Below are 21,596 nucleotides of genomic sequence, written 5' to 3'. Positions count from 1 at the left end.
TGTAATATTTTTTTTCACAATGTGATCCCATCTTCCAAATTTTAATTATTTCTATACCTCAACAAGGGAATTTTTTTTTCCTACACAAACATTGCTCATGTTCCTTCCCATCCTTGTCAATAAAGATAAGCAATTCAATTTCTAAATATTTTAAATACTAATTTGATGTTACGTAATATGTATGTATCCAGATGGGCCTTAATGTGAGACTTTTTCAAAAAGAATACTGTAGAACTTTTTCTTTCTTCTTTTCTTACAAAGTTATTCTAATCGTAGAGTCGCAGCATCTTAAAGGAAGATTTGTCACTGGGTCGTCAACTGAGGGAGAAAGTTGAAATTGCAGAAAATGTCCAAGCTAATTTGGATTCTTCTGCAAAAAGAAATCCATCTATGGATGACATTGGTCTGATTGAAGAGACGTTTGGAAACAACACCGATGATGATGAAGAGTAAGTTTATTTAATGATTTTACTTAAACGATTACTTATTTGCTAAAATTAGTTTTTCTACGGTGTTGAGAAGGCCTATAAACTGTTCTATGCTATCTCAGTAAAAATAAATCACTACACTAATAGTAAAAATAAATAATCCACTACATATGCACTTTATATAAATATTTGATCTGAATTAATTGATGACTTAATTTAAAATTTGGAACAGTAAGATTTACTTGTTTTATTTTGAGTAATCAATATTCAATTTAGAACGGTAAACAGTAAATGATGAGCTTAACAATAAATTTTAGTTAAGCAAATTTGGTAAGTGGAACAATTAGATTTATGCGTTTTTAAATCAATATTAAAAGTATGTCCTGGTTTATTATTGCTGTTGTCCTGGTTTATTATTGCTGCTTGGTTTATTATTGCTGTTTAAAGCAATAATAAACCAAGCAGGAATAGTAAACAGTATTAATTAGCCAATAGTTTAGTCCTGGCAGTTGGAACAATAAAATTCATATGTTTTATTTGAATTATCATTATTTTATTAAGAATAGGAAACAGTAAAACAAATTAGAATTTTAAATTAATAAATTAAAAGCTTATTTATTAGAATTTTAATTTAAATAAAAAATACTTGTTAAAAATAGAGTTTAAAACTTAAATTAAATTTCTAATATTAATATAATATGCTTAATTACATTGTTTTCCTTATTTGAAATAAATTTAATTCGAAAGAAAAACCCTCTGCTCCTTTTAGGTTTCTTCCATTTCTTTTTCTTTGTTTTTTTTGTAAACTATAAGATTTTTTGTTAAATTTTCTTTGATAGTTTTATTTCCCGCGCAAACTAACAAATGCTTTTAATACAGTTATTTTAAAGTATTGGGAAGCTTGCTAAATTAGTTTAGTGACTTTACACTTGTCATCTCAGTAAATAAAATAAATAAATAGTTTTATCAACCTTATGCCTTTTAATTAGACTTTATTTTATTTTATTTATTTATTTATTTTGTAAATATCTAGCAATTTTTTGTAATATGGAATTTATACAGTTTTCTGGAAAAAGTAAGCATCCTAATTTTTTTTAAAATTTTAACTTTTAAATAAATTTCTTTTTTAATAAATTTTAAATAAACTTCTTTTTTATTTGCTGAGTATTATAAACAAAAAGCAATAAAAAAAATGCAACGTATTGATTTATAAATTAATAATTTTTAGCAATTTTTTTTATAATTCAGTGTTTGTAAAGTTTAAAATAAAATATGCTTAATAAATTTAGTAAAATATTATGGATTTTACTGTTTTTCAAGCTTATTGTTTTGCTTTACTTACATTTTTGTTTTTACTGTGTGTTAAGAGCATTGTTCTGAAGTTGCCATTTGATTTTACTTAAAAATGTTATTTTTTTCCTTTTAGGCCACCAGCCACACATAATTCCATTAACATTACCTTGGAAACAAATGATTCTTCTAACAAAACTCCAGAGGAACCTGTTATACCAGAAAAAGTATGTTTATTGGTAGAAATGCTATCTATTCATCCGATTGCTTTATAAAAAAGTTACTGCTTCCTTTAAAGTTAGTATAGTGCTTGCTGCTTTAATTTTTCCATAAATAGATTGAAATAGTAAATTTTGAATCGTGGTTTTGTTTATTTATTAAATTATTTTATAAGAAAGTTTCTTTTTCTTCTAAAGTTAGCAAAAAAAATTTAAAATAAGCTTTTTTAGCAATTAGATTTACACCGAACAAAATTAAAATATAGTCATATTTGTTTGTTAAAATATTTTTATCAAGTAAATAATTCAGCTTTAGTAAAAGGATGTTTAAAGTATATTGAAGAAACTAGAAAATGTTAATTTAGGAATTAAAGTAGGCTGAGTTGGTTTTGAAAACAAAAGCCGCAATTAATGACAAAATTTTAAACATTTTGATAGTCAAAATTTACTCTTCTTAATAAATTTATTTTTACATTAAGAAGCATTCACTGACATCAATTTCTATTTTATATCCGCTTGATCTAATCATGAAAGTCTCAAAGTCAGAGACTAGTGAAGAAGTTTTAAAACCTCTCGCTCTCTAAACAATGGGATCCTTTTACCCTAAGGAGGAATGGTTAAAAATTTATATTGATAGTTCCATAGTGAGCGGTTACGTTAACACCGGTGCTTGTGTTTACTGTGAACTTTTTTGCCTTTATACTCCCATAGGTATAGTGCGGCGTTCAGGAGAACTCCTCCAGACACCCGTCTCGCGTCGTGGCGGGTACTATGGCTACAAGAAAAGGCCACTTCGAATAGGGGTGTGGGGTGTCTTAATTTTAGCGTAGGTCGTCGTGAGTAAGCCAATTGACACCTTCTCTCCGCCATTTCACCCCCATTGGAAATGCGCTCTCGCTTGTTACCATATCAGCAGACAGCCCCAGACTTTCAGTCTGGGGCTGTTTGGGAAACACTTTCAGACTTTCAGTCTGGAGGAGTTCTCCTCAAAGCTACACAATACTTATAGATCAGCTTTCGATGGTGAGATTGCGGCCATTTACCAGGCCCTGTCACAACTTCGACCACGTCTAGACTCTTTTTTAGAAGTTGTATTATTATCTGATTCAAAGGCTGCACTTCAAGCAATTAATGCTCTCAACCACTCTAGAACTTTAACCATCGATAATGGATTAAATCTCCTCAACTGGTTTGCCAGTAATAATAAAACAGTAGTTCTCCAATGGATTCAGGCCCACTGTGGAATAAGGAGATGAGGCGGCCTCTATTCTCCAGAGATTCTAGACTTCCTTTTAATAATGTCTAATAAAGAACATCTTCTGAGACTCTTTCCGCAAGGAACTCAAAAATCACAATTCCAATAGACCATGGCTTGAACAGATTCTCAGTGTCTCTTTGTGGTCTAGGATGAAATCTGTTGCATCAATGTGGTTCTTAATCCTTTTTGTAATCTCTACAAAGAGATGGACTTGTCTCACCTGCTCTTCCTTGGACATCAATCTGGGAACACTGTTGGACTGCTGACCCTCATTTATAGATTTATCCTTTTGATATTCAATCATCTTTTAATATACAATTGGAAGTAATACCAAGAAAAACATCAGTTTCTTAAAAAATGGACAACTTCAAAAATATTTGCAAATTGTATTACTTTTCAGGTGTATGCATGTATCTTACATTTATTAAAATTATTATTCTCTTATGTGTTTAAAGGTAAACAAAAGTTCTACAAACAAGTGTACTCTTCCAAGTAAGGTGCCTACAGATGTTGACATGAAGGATTTTCTATCCAAAGAACAGTTTTTAGATTCTGCTGCCCCTGATGGCTTCACACTTGGGGATGAAGATTTAGATGATGTGCTGGGGGATGTGATGCCCATGAGCGAAGCCTTTGGAGATGAAGACTGTATAGCTGAATTCAGGTGATTTTCTTTATGTTACATGTTGTCCCTTTAGAATTTAGAGAGTTAATCTGCAACACAATCTCCATACATTCAAATTTGTCTGCAACCCTAACCCAGTACGCCAGCGAATATAATTTTAAAAATTAGGCTTAATCTGACATATGTACAGCAAAATTAGCACATGTTATATAGATAAAGGTATGGACTAAAATTTGCTAAAAACTGGTTTGCTAAAAACTTTTTTTTCAGTAATATTTTAGGCTAGTTTGATTTTTATTTATTTATTGGGGCTTATTTTGTTTGTTAAAGGAAATATAATCTTCAGATTCTGAGATAATTTTTATTTTTTAAGTTTGAAAAAAAAAAAAATCTGCAGTATTTGCTGCTGTGCTAGGGGATTTCTGCGACTGGGCTCCTAGTTATATAGGGTAAAATTAAGGATCCTCTCCAGCCACAAAACGACCGAATATAAAAAATTGGTTTTTAAAAATTTGCTAGTTACATTTCATTATTAGTTCAAAAACTCAAACCCTAAATTTTATTATCTGAAAATGTTATGTGCACTGCTTAAATTTTTCATGAACCTATTTAGAGAGGTCTATAAAATTTTTTGAATAGTTTGAATTTTCTTTTTTTGAAAAAGTGGACTTTATTAAAAATGTTTCTACTGGCCACTGGCTGGCAATAAAATACCTAGTTACAAAATAAATAAAACCGCATAAAAAATTTTAAGGGTGGCCTTACCTTTCTGTCTTGCCCTGAGGAAAAAACAAGGTAGGTAAGAATTTCTGTATTTCTTTTTTTTTTTTAATTAATAAAATTTCTCCAATTTTATTGTTTTGTGTGTGATGAATGCTGTTTAAAAATAAGCTTTGAAAGTGTATGATATATATATATATATATTTTCAATTTAATTTCTGTATCAATTTTTAAAATAAATATTTCAGAGAAGAAAAAGAATCTACCGAAAAAGCAAATGAAGTGAAAGGAATTGATTTATTCTTGCCAGGCTGGGGGTCTTGGGGTGGACCTAACATTGAACAATCAAAGAGAAAAAAGAGACGGTATAACATTTTTCTTTTTCCCTTTATTTTATGCTTAGTTTTACTCCCTTAGTATATATATCTTTTAATTTACCATTAGAAACATTTCAAATTTTTATCTCTGAGATCTTAGGTTAGACTGAGAATCTAATTGCTTAGATATGTAATCCTTGTTTAGTGATTTAGACATTTTAATAAAAGTAAATCCTGAATAATGTTTATGTCTAATCTTAATATCACTGATTAAATGTTTCCTTACATTATTTTATGTGGATAATATTTGTTCAAGTGTAATATTTAATAATTTTTCTAAAAAGTGTATTGTTTCTTTTTCTTTTCCTACATAAAGGTTTTTTATCAAAGCTCCATCAGCTCCTGCTAGGAAAAACACTTTAGGAAATGTCATTATAAATGAAGATAAGGACAAAAAAGCATCGGAACACCAGGTAAAATCCCTACTTTATAGTTCATACATCAATCGTCCCTAACTGATAAAAAAAATGTTCGAAATGAAAGAATTTTTTTTTTTACTATAACTTAATTGTTCTTGGCTGATACTTTAATTATGTAAGATATAACATAAAAGTGTATCATCTGGTTTATTTTACAACTTTGCTGTGACTTTTTTAACCCAACAGACCATAATCTACAGCCAAAATAGGCACTTCGAATTAAACATTATTAAAAATTAATTAAAAAAATTATTTTGAACATTTATTTATACTATAAAATACATATATAGCAATTAATGCATTGCTAAATCATTAGTTTTACAGTTTATTTATATGAAAAAATGCAATAATGTTTTATTACACGATGAAACAATAACGAAAAAATATCTTGTTACATTGGGAATTTGCATTGTATTTTCAGCCCAGTGAAGTAACTTAAAGAGTATTAAAAATAGTCCTTTCTTTATTTTCTAGAAAGACATATTATTTGTTAAAATAAGAAGAAAATGATGGGACGAAACAAAATATTATTCTACTCTTTATTTTCATTGTTCTGAATTCGCTTTGCATTGTTTTGAATTTTGTAAATTTTTATAAAATTTTTAACATTTGCTATCACTGTACCGATATAACTTATATCACATATACATCACTAAAAATAGAATTTTGCACATTTTCTTCCATATTTCTGAGGAACCTCTTTTAATAGTTTTGAATAGTCATATTATGGTATTAAGTTTGTTTTGTGATGAAGATGCATCTATATCCACAATTGAGAAATACTAACATCTAACTTTGTTTCAGTATAAATTTATAAAAATAAGACTAATTGGCCCCATGTTTCAGTTTTGAATGAAGGCAAAGGCAGTGAAATGTGTTGATCACCAAAAAAAGAAAAAGGTCCATCTTGAATAACTTTTGAACTTTTCACATTCTAGAACTCAATCTTAATGGTTCGAGGGGATGATCTGAAATATGCTAATTCATTAGTGCGGGCATATTTTCAGTTACGAAATCGGACACAAAACATTCTTTCTCTGAATAAACATACCCTTTTTTTTCAATGCATTCGGATGTTTGGCCTCCAAAAAATAGGGGGTAGTCGCAATCTGGGATATATGATCCCTATAGTTTTGTCAAGAGAGCAATCCTAGACTACTCAATGTTAATTTTACTTTTTTCATATTTCACGATATATCGAGAACTTTTTAAGCAAATTGAAAAATTTTTGCACACAATTATAAAACTCATTTATCCTAAGATAATTCCATGCAAAAAAATAAATTTTAGAAAATGTATAATATTTTTTAATATTTTATGTAATAATGGTCTGAAAATTTTTGAATCGTAAGGTATATATTTTTTGCATCATTCTAAAGAATTATTTTTACATGGCAAAATACAAAATTTGAGGGAAATTGGTTGAATAGTTTCCGATTCTAAAAAAGTTGTTTATTTAAATTTCAATTTCTGAGGAACTATTCAATCGATTTTCCCATCCAAAATTACTTGAAATATACTTAAAAATGAGGCAAAGTACTTAGTACTTTGAAATGATGTAAAAAATTGTATACCATACAATTCTAAATTTGTTGGAATATTATTGAATTAAATAATAAATGTTTACTAAAATTTTCTTTTTGCATGTTATTTTCTTTGGATGAACAAATTTTATAATTGTGTACAAATTTTTTTTATATTACTCAAAAAGCTCTTGAGATATGGCAAAATACGAAAAAAGTAATATTAGCATTAAGGGGTTCAAACTATGAATGGGTCTCCTGACTAAACTATAGGTACCATATTTCCCAGATTGAGGCGACCTCTTCTATCTTGGAGGTCAGAAACCTGAATCCGTTGAAAAAAAGATATGTTTATTCAGAGATAGTACGTTTTATGTCTAATTTTCGTAACTTAAAAATCATCTGCACTAATCAATTAGCATATCTTGGATCACCCTCTTGAGCCATTAAGTTTGAGTCCTGGAAAGTGATGAATAAATATGTCCAAATATTGTTTCAATATGACACATTTCAGCCCAATGTAGTTTTGGATTCTATCGAGTCTTCATTTTCAGAATCACAATTCATATCTTAACCCTTATCGTTGTTGTCCATTACACTATTCAAAATCTTTTCCCCTATAGGAAATGAAGCAGTTATAAGTTCTCTGCCCATTTTTAAAAAGTATGAGTGTCATCTGTCGTTTTTCCATTTTCATCTAGAGTACCAAATCATTCAAAAACTTAAACTTTGATAAAAGAAGAAAATAAGTCATTTTCTAGCCAAATTAAATAAGCCAAAATAGTCAAATTAAAATGACCAAAAATTAAAATGTTTGAAAGTTTCCAACAAGGACAGAAATCAGGAAGATAAGCATCTAAAAATTATACTGTAGGGTAGAAATTACTTCGTTACATGAAAAATATTTTGAATGTTTTTGTTTGGATTAAAAATTTTAAGTGGTCATTCAAGTATTGTGTAAGCACCTATTGAAAGAGGGGTGTGATTTTTTCATTTCCCTGACTAGGGAGGTTGGATCTGATTAATATTTACTTACGATATTAAAATCACATTAGTTTCAAGAAAAAAATTTCTTTTTTAATGCAAATGTAGACAACTAATTAGAAAAAGATACTTGAAAAAATCGTGAAATATCAGTTAAATTTAAGAAAGGAAAATGTTAGAAATTTTTTTTTGGTACTAGTTTCAAAAGTAAAGATATTTAGAAGGATTCCTAAAGAATATTCTATTTAAAATTTTATAAAAGAAATTGAAAGATAAATTTTGTTTTCTGTAAAGTTACATTGTTTATTTCAATTCAATTTTAAAATTAGATTACTACTGTCAAAGTCAAAGCAAAAAACAAAGGAGGAGTTTCGACTTTCTTACATAAGTATAAGGGATTATGTAATTTGCTTATATTTAGGGGCAAGTCCAGAGCAGTGTCTAAAATTGCCAAAAGCATGCTTACATAGTATTTGTACAAACCCCAAAAGGAGAAATGAGAAAGACTTCTCTACCATAATTGTAAAATCACAGAAACATGTTAACATACTATACTGTTCGAATTAATTGGGACAAATGAAAAAAAAAAGTGATTTATTGAAACTTTAGCTTTTAATCATTACATACCTTAAGTTACATTGATACATGTCTGTATTAATATGAAGTATGTCCTCCTTTAGCAGATATGACTTCAAGGACATGTTTTGGCATTGATTCCACTAGTGTCTTGACTTCATCGTCGTGGAACCATACTTGAATAGCACTTTTTATAATTTGTTCTGCTGTCGTGCAATTCATCTTGGCTAAGCGATTTTTTGGAATATGCCACAGATTCTAAATGGGATTTAGGTCTGGTGAATTAACAGTCCAATAAAGCACTTTTATTTTGTTTTCTCGCATAAAATTCTGGTCCAGTTTGGAATTGTGACAAGGGGCCAAATCATGTTGAAATGTTCCGTCGAATGTTTCCATGAATGGAACAATCCTACTATGTAATATATCGATGTATTTGGCTGAATTCATCATGCCTTTTAGAGACTCTAAGCTTCCAGTGCTATTTGTTGTAAAGAAACCTCAAAACATTTGTTTAGAAGGGTGCTTTACAGTCTGTTGGATATGATCTGGTCTCAGACTTTCGCCTTCACTTCGTCTAACTACACTTGATTTGTGTCCCTGCACAAATAAATGTGTTTCATCAATGAAAACCACTTTCTTCCAGTCATTTACAGTCCTTTTTTGGTATTTTCTGGCCCATGCTAAACGTTTTTTCATCATTTTCTGAGTTCGAAATTGTTTTTTCCTTGGTCTTCTTGCCTTACGTCCAACTTCTAGAAGCCTTTTTCGTACAGTTGAAGTACTCACATCAACACCACAATCCAATAAATCCCTTCGGAGGTCTGTGCTCGTCTTTCTTGGATTAATTTTACTATTTCTTATTAGACTTTTATCAGTTCTTGGAGTAGTTTTCCGTTTGCGTCCACATTTTCCTTTTCTTTTTGGAGAGGATGAGTCGGAATCTTAAAATGCTCTAAGAATTCTGGAAACACTAGATTGCTCTACACCAAGTGCTGTAGCGATGTTTCTTACAGTCATAGAAGTGTGTTTATTAAGAGCGATAATTTTAGAGCGCTTCCACGGACTAATATCAATCTTTTATAAGCACATAACTTGTGTTAGACTAAACTCAAAATTATAACCACCAGTTTCCACACTGAAATGCTCACAACTGAACTACAAATACACTAAAACCAGTCAGACGAGTAAATTATAGTGAAGGTCTATCCGTCACCGCTGCTCAAGGCAGATATAACTGCTTTGAAGCGGTTCGGGACATCACTGGCAATCCCATACCAACTTGAATGAGAAAATCTTGCTTGTCCCAATTAATTCGAACACTATAGTATGTTCTTCTAATGTAAAAAAAGTGTTGCGATTGCATACTAAGTAAATTTATAGAATTAATAATGATTTTGAATGAAAAACTTTTGCACTAAACAAACTCCACTAGTATTTATAAAGTTTTTCTTACCTTAGGTTAACAGTTTACCATTCCCTTTCACAAATGTCCATCAGTTTGAGAGCTACATCAGGCAGCCCGTTGGTCACACCTGGAATCCTCAGAGTAGCTTCCAGAGCTTAGTGGCACCCAAAGTGATCACCAAAATGGGAAAAATAATTGAACCTATTGACTGTGAAGATGTTGTTTTGAAAAACAAAGCAGTCACACACAACAAAAGGAAAGAGAAGAAGGTTGGCAACGATGCTGTCAAAGCCTTCTGATAAATACTATGTACTATATTTTATTTATGTTTGTTAAGCAATAAATTTTAATTATATTTGGATTTTTATTTATTGAAAAAGATCGACATTGATAGTTACAAGTTTGAAACTGTTCTATTTTCAATAACATTAGATTTGCATAGCAGCCAACTCTACTGGATTTTCCAGTAGACTACTTTATTTTGCCAGTTTCTACTGGTTTAATAAAAATTCTCCTAGTGTTTGTACATTTTAAAAAATTCCCTAAAGTTGAGTAAGTTTCCTTAAAAAATCCCTGTTGAAATAGAATTGTTTTGCAGATTATTGTTTTCTTGAATACTTAAATAAGTGTCACTAATACATTATAAAGTGAGCCTCATTTATGAAATTCAGTTAACTATCTTAGAGGAATTAAATACCTATTACTATTCAAAATTATGACCAGCACACTGCGGACTCCAGGGAAATCAATCATCAGACTCCTTGGCAAAGAAAGCAACGAAATTACACAAATAATAAATAAACCAATTCCTTATCACACCGCCAAGCAGTTAATTAAAAAGTCTTTTTGGAAAAACATAAAAGAGGCAAACAAAGACAAGAAATTGATAAACGACACCAAGGATATTTCACTATGGCCAAGGGACAGGTCTGTGGCCACCTTTTGCCTCGCTACTGGCCACGACTGCCTTTCCAAACATCTATTCCGTATAAATATAATTTCAAGCCCTATTTGCACACTGTGTAATATTCAAGAAGAAATGGACATAAACCACACTAGGCACTGCCCCGCACTAAACTCTGGACACTTGTGGGAGAAGAATTGGAGAGCCCTTCACAAAATGAACGATCTATAGACTCACTGTAGTTTTGTTTTTGATGTATTGTTCATCTTTCCTTCTGTTTCTCATGTTATTGTCTGTTTTTTAACTACAGTTGTTTTGTGATCTGCTATTGGAAATAAAATTAAAAAATTCAAAGTTATGAATAACATAATATAGAACAATTCAAATTCATTTAATGTGAAACCATAAGCAGGGTTTGTTGATTTAAATCAGCTTGATTTAAATCACGATTTAAATCATGATTTAAATCAAATGATTTTTTTAAAACAATCATTGATTTAAATCAACTAATTTTTTTTGATATATATTGATTATAAAAGATTAAAAAAAAGTGTTTTAAATTATTGATACTTTTATTATTTTCTTTACTTAGTTTCAAAATTTATTTTAAATAAGTTGTTGCATTAATTAATTTTAGTTAACGAAATTACTTTCTTTCTTGGTGTGTGTTAAATTCCAACACATTGAAAATTACATTTTTAAAAATCTTTTGATTCTTGAGATTGAAAGTACAGATTAAAGTAAACATTTAATGCTGTCTTAATATAGACTTGCATAGCTGTAGAAAGTAATTATTAAACATGAATTTTTTCAAAAAATAATGCAAATATTGTTAATTAAAATTCTACCCTTTGAAAAAAAAAGCGTGGAATTAAAATCTACATTATATTTTATTGGTGGAAAATGTATATTTCTGAAGCTTTTTTAAAAGCATATTAAAAAGAAAATACCTAATTGCCAAAAATAGAAAGAACAAAAAAAAAAGCCAATAAATTCAGATATTTTTTTCCTGATATAGTGTCATTCTTTCCTTTCAAAGTCTATTTGAAGCAGTAGGGTTATTAACTGGTATTTTTGCTCATAATATGTTTACAGTATCTTTGACATCTGATTTTCTATAACGAAATTTTGTGAAAAAAAATTCCTATGAGTACATAGATTTAAAAAAAAAAATATTTTTAGCTCAACTTATCTATTTTGATATAGAATTAAAAGTGAATATTTTAATATAAAAATATATTGGTTAAATATTTATTTTTTGATGAAAGACTACATTTATAAACACAATCTGTTACATTTATTTTGTCATTTTAACAATCAAGCGGAAAGAAAAGAAATTTTAAATTAAAATTATGGTTTGCTAATTGAAACTTTGTTTTAATAGTTAAAGTACAGGGGTCTGTCCAAGTGAAATTTACTACCATTTACCGGTACCTGCACAAATACCAAAATAGTTATCTCTCAGAAAAACCTAGACAGACCCATAAAGTATTCTTTAAATTTTCTATTTGAACTAGTCCTTAAATTTCAATCATGCATTTGTTTCAAAATGGTTGCTATGCATTCAAAGCTATGTATTATAATGAAAAATTATTTTAGTAAGTTAAAATATTGTTCTAAATATTGTTATAATATAGTTTTAATATTAATTTAATTTTGATTAAGCATTTATAAATTTTTTTTAATCATAAATTAAAGTTCTTACAGTGTATTTGAATAAAAATCAAAAAAATCTGATTTAAATCAAAAAAATCCGATTTAAATCAAAAAAATCTGATTTTTTTGATTCTTTTTAAAAAAATCAAAAAAATCACGAACCCTGACCATAAGTGGAAAATATTAAACTTTTTCTATTTTGATGACTATAAAAATTCCTGTGCAAAAAATATTTAGTATATTTTGCAACAATTATCATGAAATTTATATTATTTCGTAAAATCTACTGGATTTTTTTCTTCAACACTTTCTGTGTTGACAGCTATGGATTTGAATTTGTAGTGAAAAATGAGATTGTACCTGAAATAAAATTTTAAAAATATCACTCAACTGAAGAAAATAAAGCTTATTTTAGACATAAAGAAACTTGTCAAATCTAATGTGGTTTCTAAAAAGACGAAATTTCTTCTGTACAAGTAAAGTACCTCATCCTCTGTATATTAACATATGCTGTGGAAATGAGGACTTTAACCAAGAAAGGAACTTGGTACATTTTCCTATAAGATCTAATATGTAGTTAAATTATATAAAATATGCAAAGAACCAGATACAATTCGAAACAGATGAATGACTAATGATGATTAAAATGACTTCCTTATTTTCTGTATTAAAAATTGGACTTCAATTGTGTCATGAAAAGGTGCTTGGAGAGTTCTCGTGAAGAAGTCCTTGGCCCATACTGGCTTGTCGGACCAACAATGATGCTGATGAAATGGGCAATATATTTCACGCAAAAAATATGGGCAATTAAAACGTGTAGTTTTAGTAAAAGCTTAAACGTGTAATTAAAAAAGTAGTTTAAAAAAACTATAAAATAGCATTTTTAAAAAGATTAATCTTTGTAAAAATTAAAAAGAGTTTTAAGAAAAATCAAAACAAGTAGTTTCAGTAAAATTTTTTTTATAAAACACAATTTAAAAGAAGAATATATAGAAACTTTAAAATGTAATTAAAACATTAAGTAACTTTTTACGAAATGTTTTTTTTCATTTAAAAACACTTATATTTAAAAACTTGACAAAATTAAATTCTGTATTTGAAGCCAACAATTAAATTTTCTTAATTTAGAAAAAAAAAAACTTGTTTCAAAATATCATTGAATGTTTGCTCCCTTTATGTAAAATACTTAGGTAATATTGAAAAACAATTACAATAAAATAATTTTGTATTTATTATTTTAAAAGTATTTTATTATTATCAAAGTATTAAGTCAAAGCACTTTATTTAAAAATAATAAGTTGCTCCACATAAAATGCACTATTACTGCATTTGAAACACAATTTGTGAAATGCCACAAACATGGTTTTCTTATCTTTTTTAAAGTTGATTAAAAAAAGGTAAGAAATACTCTGCTGGGCAAAGGCTCTCCTTGTACAATATGGTGCCTAGATCATTTTTGAGTTTAACTGTGCAATCTTATCATTTTTTCCCCCTTAAGTTAAATAAATCAACTAGACGTTATTTTATTTTTATGTTGAAAAGTATTGATTATGGAATTATTTATTTTTTAAAACTTAATTTTTATCTATAAGTTCTTCTAACACCTGTAAAAATTTTATTGAATTCCAGGAGTTTGGCTTGTGAACTTTTCCTTATCAGAATTATTTTTATCTTCCCTTGCTGTTAAAAAAGAAAGAGTTTTTTAAATTTTTTTTAAACTTTTTATAGTCTGGTTTTCTGTTCCTTTATTGCTTTTATAAATTTCTTAAAAATTTGACGATCTAGAATGACACGTTTTTACTCATTCTAGAGCAAGGGTTTCCAACTTACATGAGGCTGGGGGCGGGGGCCACAATTAAAAACACAAATCAAATGGCGGGCCGCAACTTTATCAAAATTTTATGTAGAACTCTTTTATGGTTGAAGGAATATTAAATATTACTGTCAGATTTTTACCAAGTTGTACAAAACAAAAGTACTGAATTACAAATTAAAATAGGAAGTAGATTTTTTAATTGCATATTAAAAAATTCGGGCTACAATAACTTTAATGTGCACCTATGTATTAAACAATTAATGTGCAGCAGATATCTAACTGTTAAGATATAAAACTTTAAAAAGGTTGGTATTAAAACTTACATAGTAGCACACAAAATGTTCAATGACAAAATTGAGGTTTGTCTGCTGCAACCACCAGAGAATAGATATTAACATTTAAAATTTACAAATGTGTGTGTAAATATTTTCGTCCAAAATGAGTGGTTTCAAAAAGTTAAATCGGAGAATTTCTTCGAGAAAGTTTCTGATACACACATGCTAAATTTTATTCACAAAATAAAAAAAAAAAAAAAAAAAAAAAAAAAAAAAAAAGAAATAAAAAAGAGCAACATACACGATTATTTTTGTATTTGAATAAATATTTTCTTGGATGCAAAATCTGAGAAGTAATTTTTTCACAGAAACGAGAAAATTAGGTTTTTATTAACGAGAAAAGTATTTTAAACCCATATAGATTTTTTACGAAAATTGTCCGCAAAAAAATGACAACTAATATATTTTAGTTCGCGGTCCTCAAAAAAAGGCTTCGCGGGACGGATGCTGCCCCCAGGCCGCCAGTTGGAAACCACTGTTCTAGAGGTTAGAGGTGCATAATATTTCTTTTTTTTTTTTTTTTTTTTTTTGTGACAGGGGATGCATAACCACTTTTTTCGCATCCTATGGGATGCATAACAATTTTTTTCGTTTCATATCGGGTCTTTGTGTTAAAACGCATAAGCAGAATCGCCGGTATAAGGAAAAAATAGTGCGTGGAGTCCCTCCACGCGGAAGAAGTTAAACTTCGTAACCTGCGACGTTAATTGTAGAAGAATCAGCTGTCGTAGAAGGATCAATAGTTCTATTCAACGACTCTTTTTCCTGCTCCGCTCTCTACCGTGCTCTGTCATAACGGTAATATTGTGCATTTTCCCCTCGTGGACCTCTTGAACCAGTGGAAGTGCTTGTGGTTGCCTCATCGTCTCCCCATGGAAAATGTATTTGTATTAATAATGTATGTGAATGCGTCATAATGTATGTTGAATGCGTACAAGAGACGTACCTTGACATAACCTTAAATCCGTCGCATTGTCCGTGGGATTGTTTTCACTCATTTTTTACAATTGTTATCCACAAAATTTGAAAATAAAAAATACTATCCTATTAAATTATGTGTGTATCAAATCAAACTAAAAAAATAAAAATGTAGCGTTAAACGTTTAACGCAACCTTGTTGGAAGTCGCATAAGAAGTATAACTCCAGAAATCTTGGAAATATTTCCGCTTCAGTTCATTTTCAAATAAGAACAGTATTGAAAAAGCTCGTGAATTTAAATTTTTAAGTTATTAAGAATTCTTTTATTATAATCTTGTTTCTAGGTAGGTAATATTATATTCTAGTAGTTGATAATTGATTCACTGAACTTAATCTAATTATAGCAAATTACAAATTTAATAAAAAATGCATGTTGTTGCTGGCCCACACGGTTAGCGGAGCTAAACCAAGTCCATGACTCCAGAGACTCTGAGTAAGTCTGTAACAAAAAGTGGATCTGAAAAGAGGTCCACTTTAGAGATATTTAGGCATTGAAGTATATGTTCAGGAGTAGCTTGTTGGTCGTTACACTTAGTGCAAACAGGGAAAACTCTTGAACCATTACTGAACAACATAGTTCTTAGGTGACCGCTTCGAAATCTTGATATAACCGTCTGATCCCGCCTACTGCACTGAAGGGTCAGGCTGCCACTTGGGCGGTTGCACTGATACCAATGATGAACAGGAGGGGCCACAGGATCACGAAGCCTGTTAAAACGGGAGTGGAGCTCCGAGAAAGTCAGAGATGCCGAAGAATGCAAGGGCAGATCAGTTCCGCTCTTAGCCAAGGAGTCTGCAATCTCATTACCCTCAACATCGACATGAGATGGGATCCATTGCAAAAAAAAAATCTGCCTTTTGGTGCTCCGGTCTTCATTGATCACAGAAGCTGCACTTCTTCCACATCTATGACTTCGGATTTCGGAAAAAATGCATTTTAACATTTACATCCGATCATTCAGTGAAAAGGATTTTTTTTGGTTAGGTTTTTTGTTTGTTTATCGAAGTCTGTTTTGAAAAAGTAGAAAATTTTATGTTGAATGTTCTTATTTACTATGAGTAGGACTGGGCTATAAATCGATATATCGCGACATATCGATTTAACGCCTGTATCGGCAGGCCGATACAGCGACTTTCGTTCCAGGCGATGCATCAGAAATCTGATTTAAGCCGACGAGTAAAGAAGACGAACGATATAGCGATATACGATATAGCGATACAAGACATGCAAGGATCTCTTACGTTCCGATGACAACTCGCGCTGGGGAAGACGATGTGGGACTGACTTTGTGATCGCCGTCGTTACCTTGTTTTGAACGTAATCTATTATTGAAAAGAATATATAAAGAAGTGTTTCTTAATTAATTAGGTAAAATTTTTTTTGAAACAAAACTTTACTTTTTATTTTTAAATGTGAAAATTAATTTTGATATTATATGTTTGAGTATTATTTTACATTATTGAATTTATTACAAACGGAAATCTAATTTAAGGTGCCCATAAAGAATTAAATTAAAAAGTAATTAAATTTGTTAGGCTATTTTTTACTTTATTTTAATTTATTATAAACTTTTAGAATAAAATAATAATTTAATGGGTTTTTATTACTGATTTTAAATTTATAAATCTTTAGTTGTTTTCATTTTTATAAATAAAATTACAACAAAACTTATTTTTCCTCCTTTGGATTTGGACATAAGTCAATCAACTTTGTTTATTCAAAAAAATTAGTAATGTTTGCGATTGCGACTTCTTTTTTTAAAATCATTTAGCACTTCGTTTTATTAAAGAGTATAATCGTGTTTTTTAATTTTCTTTCAATATTGTCAGTTGAATATATTATCGAATATATTTTTGCTTTTTCATGTCAATTACCTCTGCCATTTGAAATAAATAAAATATATTATCGAATATCATAATTCTTTTGTTTTCATTTTTAAGAAATTAAACCTTACTTTGTTTTTTCGTTCAGAATTCTGTAATTATTCAATTTAACTTTATTATTTATGTGAAATAATAAGGGTAAAAAATAGTGTTGTTTTAAAAGTGTTTTTTTTTTGTTTAATTTATTTAGCACTTTGTTTTAAGCATACAAATAATTTTTAACGAACTTATTTTTTAAATTTTCTTTCTATATTGTTAGGTAAATATATTGATAAATTTCAATTTCATTTATTTTTTTATTATTTATTTTTAAACTAAGAAATCTTTCGTTATTTGCGCGATCATTTTTAGAAAATATAACATTAATATCTTTCTTAAGCAAAACATATACATCAAATTCATAAATTGATTTAAATCAATCTGAGTATGAAGTTTTGATCGAAATCCGACTTTCTGCGTGTTGAGGATTTATAATAACAGATGGCGCTGAGCGCAAACAATTTTTCTTATTATTTTTTCTTCTCTTCTTAAGTTTCAGTTTGGATTTAACCACTGAACCACAATGAAATAAAATCCTTTTTATTATTACAATTTGTGTAATTATTGTCGAAAGATTGTTGAATTCGAATCATGGTGCTACACCGGCCGGGAAATAGGCCACCTGCATGAAATGTAAGTTAACATTTGTTTTGTTTTGGTCTCCCTTAAGTCGGTAATTTATTTTGATATTTTATTGCATTAATTGTATTGTATTTATTATAGTAACGTGCGAGCTGTTTATAATGGATGATTTTGAAAAATTAAAGTCCAAAAGAGCAGTAATCAGACAGCTGATTACAAAATTAATAAATAAAATTGATAAATTGTTATTAGAAATACTTCCTGATGAGACCTTGTATGATTCACTAAATCAGTTAGTAGAAAAAAACGAAACCTTAAAGGATCTTGATTTGAAAATTATTTTGTTAAAAGCGTTGAATTAGAGAGTGAAATTATACAAAGTCAAGAGTATCAAGATCGAGTAGTGGCTTATAAAGGCAAAATTGAAAGATATTTACTGAAATGCCAGACTACAAGACAGGAAGTAACGATTAATAGTGGTAGCAATAATTTACAAGAAAATATAACTTATGGAAATATCTCGCACGTTGCTAACGTTAAATTACCTAAATTGGAGATAAACAAATATTTTGGTGATGCCTGTGAGTGGCACAGTTTTTGGAATAGCTATAACATAGCTATACATAGTAATGAGAGTCTTAAAAAAATTGATAAATTTAATTATCATAAGATGTATTTAGGGGGAGTTGCTTTGAGTGCAATTTCTGGATTCTCATTAACTGAAAGTAATTATGATTCTTCTATTAAGTTGCTAACCGAAAGATTTGGTAGGCAAGATTTAATTATTAGTAGTCATATGAATAAACTTTTATCAATTAATTCTGTAAGAAATTCATATGACATTAAAGCTCTACGTAAGTTTTATGACGAATGTGAAATCCACATTCGCAGTTTGCAATCAATGAATGTAACAAAAGGTAGTTATGGTAATTTACTATGTCCTGTTATCTTACAAAAGCTACCAGAGGATTTAAATTTAGATTATAATAAAAATAGAAAATCAAGTGTAGATTTTGACATTGATGAACTAATTTCATTTATTAGAAAAGAGGTAGAATGTAGAGAAGCCTCACATGTGTTGTCTAATAGTTCTAAAAAACTAAGTGTTCATTTCGAAACACAGCAACGGTCGGAGAGCCATAGTAAACATAATTATAATCGAAAGTTCTCATCTTCCTCAGCAGTAGTTTCGGCATCTAACAACATATTTTGTTTGTTTTGTAATTCCAAAAATCACGAATCGAAAGATTGTTCTCTGACCATCGAAGAAAAAAAACAAACGCTAAAAGATCAATTTCGCTGTTTCCGGTGCTTAAAGAAATACCACACATCCAAAAAATGTTGGAATAAATGTATTTGCACATTATGTAAGAAACCTCATAGCGAATTAATTTGTGATAAATCAGCAATAAATAATGAGTCGAAAGAGAAAAACGATACTATGGCATCCGTTACCGCTTCATGTGTTTCGAAACGAAAACAAAATGAAATGATATATTTACAGACTTCTTTAGCGTATTTGATTTATGGTAATGTAAAGAAGTTGGTTAGAATTTTATTTGACTCTGGTAGCCATCGCAGTTTTTTGAAACGGGATATTTGTAATGAGTTGAACCTCAGGACCATTAAAACTGAACGGTTGCATGTTTTCGGTTTTGGAGAAAAAATTTCTAAGGGGTGTTCTTATGATTTAGTGAAAGTGAATCTTCAGAACAAAAACGATAAAAAATTAAATGTGTGCATTGAAGCATTTGTAGTAGAAAAAATAACGTGTGGGAAAATAGCCGCACCCCATGAGAGAATTAAACAATTAGCAAGGAAAAATAATATTTTTCTTTCGGATACCGGAGAAATTGCTGATATAGACATTTTGATCGGCGCCGATTTCCTACATGACGTAATCTTTGATACGTCTTTGAGGCTGGGAAAAGGGCTCGTTGCAACCGATAGTTTATTTGGTTTTGTGGTTCAAGGGAGATTCATGAATAATTGCCAATTAAGTAGGATTGTAAACAATACTATAATATCTGATGTTGATTATTCTTTGTTTTGGAACCTTGAAGGATTAGGAATAAATACTATGAACGAAGAAAATGTTGATAATAAAAGTGAATTGTTAAAAGGTTTTAATTCTGATTTGCATTTTGAAAATAATAGGTATAGTGTACGACTTCTCTGGAGACCAAATACAAAACAATTGTTAAATGATAACTTTGAGCTGGCTTCAGAGAGGTTTGACAAATTAAAGAGGAGATTTAAAAATGATAAATCCTTGTTTGAAGAATATAAAAAAGTTATAAAAACTTACGAAAATGAAGGGATAATTGAGAAAGTTAAAAACACTGATCCCCAAAATTATAAACAATGTTATTTACCTCATAGGGTGGTTATAAGAAACGATAAACTAACTAGCAAATTAAGGATTGTATTTGACGGTTCCGCGCATAAAGAAAATGAATTGTCTCTTAACGATTGTTTGTATATTGGGCCAAATTTATACCCAGATATATATGAACTTATGCTAGCGTTTCGGGAAAACAAGATTGCTTTTATAGGGGACGTTCAACAAGCTTTCTTACAAATAGGGATTAATGTAGAAGATCGAGATGTCACAAGATTTCTTTGGTCAGATGACCCCGATAATGATTCGTCTACAGTAATTTATAGATTTTGCCGCGTGCTATTTGGTATCAACTGTAGCCCTTTTCTCTTAGCGGCTACTATTAAAGAGCACATTAAAAAGTTTGCAAAATCAAAGCCTCTTGCGTATGAATTACTAAATGAAAGGGTGTATGTCGATGACGTCATAGGGGGAAGTGACAGTACAGATGCAGCATTTCAAATAAGTTCTGATTGTGTTGAAATATTTCGGGATGCGGGCATGGTATTGAGAAAGTTTCAAACAAATGATAAAAAATTACGTGAATTATGGAAGAATGCAGGTATAGATGTTCAGAATGAAAAGGAATCGTTAGGTCAATCAGGCTTTCCATTTAAAGTTTTGGGAGTTTGTTGGGATCCTAAAAAAGACGTATTTTACTTTGAGTCCAAATATCTGTTAAAAATGATAGACACAGGGCAAAATAACGAAACGCTTTATTTTGAAAATCATTGGGCGTATTTTTGATCCAGTAGGATTTTTAGGACCCTTTACAATGCTTCTAAAATCTCTAGTTCAAAGCATTTGGAAAAGCGGATTGGAGTGGGATCAAGAGCTACCCTTAGATATGGAAAATCAGTGGCGCGAAATATGTAAACAATTCGGTGAACTTAATGATTTGAAAATACCGCGTTATTATTTTTTCGAAGCAGGTAACAAAGAAATTATAAGTTCACAGTTACATATCTTCTCTGACGCCAGCTTAAAGGGTTATGGTACAGTTGCCTATATCAGATCAGAAACTAGTGATGGGCATATTTCTACATGTTTTGTTTCAGCTAAAAGTAGAATTGCGCCCCTCAAAATGATTACATTACCACGACTTGAGCTACTAGGTGCCCTCCTCTCTGCTAGATTATTTCGAACTATTACTAGAGCCATAAAAATTCCGTGTGACAGTTTCTTTTGGTGCGATTCC

General features: G+C 29.9%; 2 protein-coding genes across 3 annotated transcripts in view; both read left to right on the top strand.

Annotated features, from left to right (window-relative positions):
* Positions 1-10,178, top strand: part of LOC107447518 (U3 small nucleolar RNA-associated protein 14 homolog A) — a 45,161-nt gene extending 34,983 nt beyond the window's left edge. For both annotated transcript variants that reach the window (XM_016062479.4, XM_087160944.1), the window contains 6 exons: positions 277-449; positions 1,855-1,945; positions 3,650-3,858; positions 4,788-4,904; positions 5,233-5,329; positions 9,877-10,178. In XM_016062479.4, the coding sequence (XP_015917965.1) occupies positions 277-449; positions 1,855-1,945; positions 3,650-3,858; positions 4,788-4,904; positions 5,233-5,329; positions 9,877-10,122 (933 nt within the window). In that variant the 3' untranslated portion in view covers positions 10,123-10,178. The remainder of the gene's footprint in view (positions 1-276; positions 450-1,854; positions 1,946-3,649; positions 3,859-4,787; positions 4,905-5,232; positions 5,330-9,876) is intronic.
* Positions 10,179-20,536: 10,358 nt separating this feature from the next.
* On the top strand, positions 20,537-21,145 carry LOC147810898 (uncharacterized). Its single transcript, XM_087162147.1, has one exon. The coding sequence runs from the start codon at positions 20,537-20,539 to the stop codon at positions 21,143-21,145; it is 609 nt and encodes a 202-aa protein (XP_087018273.1).
* Positions 21,146-21,596: the final 451 nt, after the last annotated feature.

Source organism: Parasteatoda tepidariorum, chromosome 4 (assembly GCF_982258835.1).
Source record: "Parasteatoda tepidariorum strain Cologne lab strain chromosome 4, Ptep-v5.0, whole genome shotgun sequence".
NCBI classification, from domain to species: domain Eukaryota; kingdom Metazoa; phylum Arthropoda; class Arachnida; order Araneae; family Theridiidae; genus Parasteatoda; species Parasteatoda tepidariorum.
The sequence above is the reverse complement of the archived record's forward strand: the minus strand, read 5'-3'. Positions and strand labels throughout refer to the sequence as shown.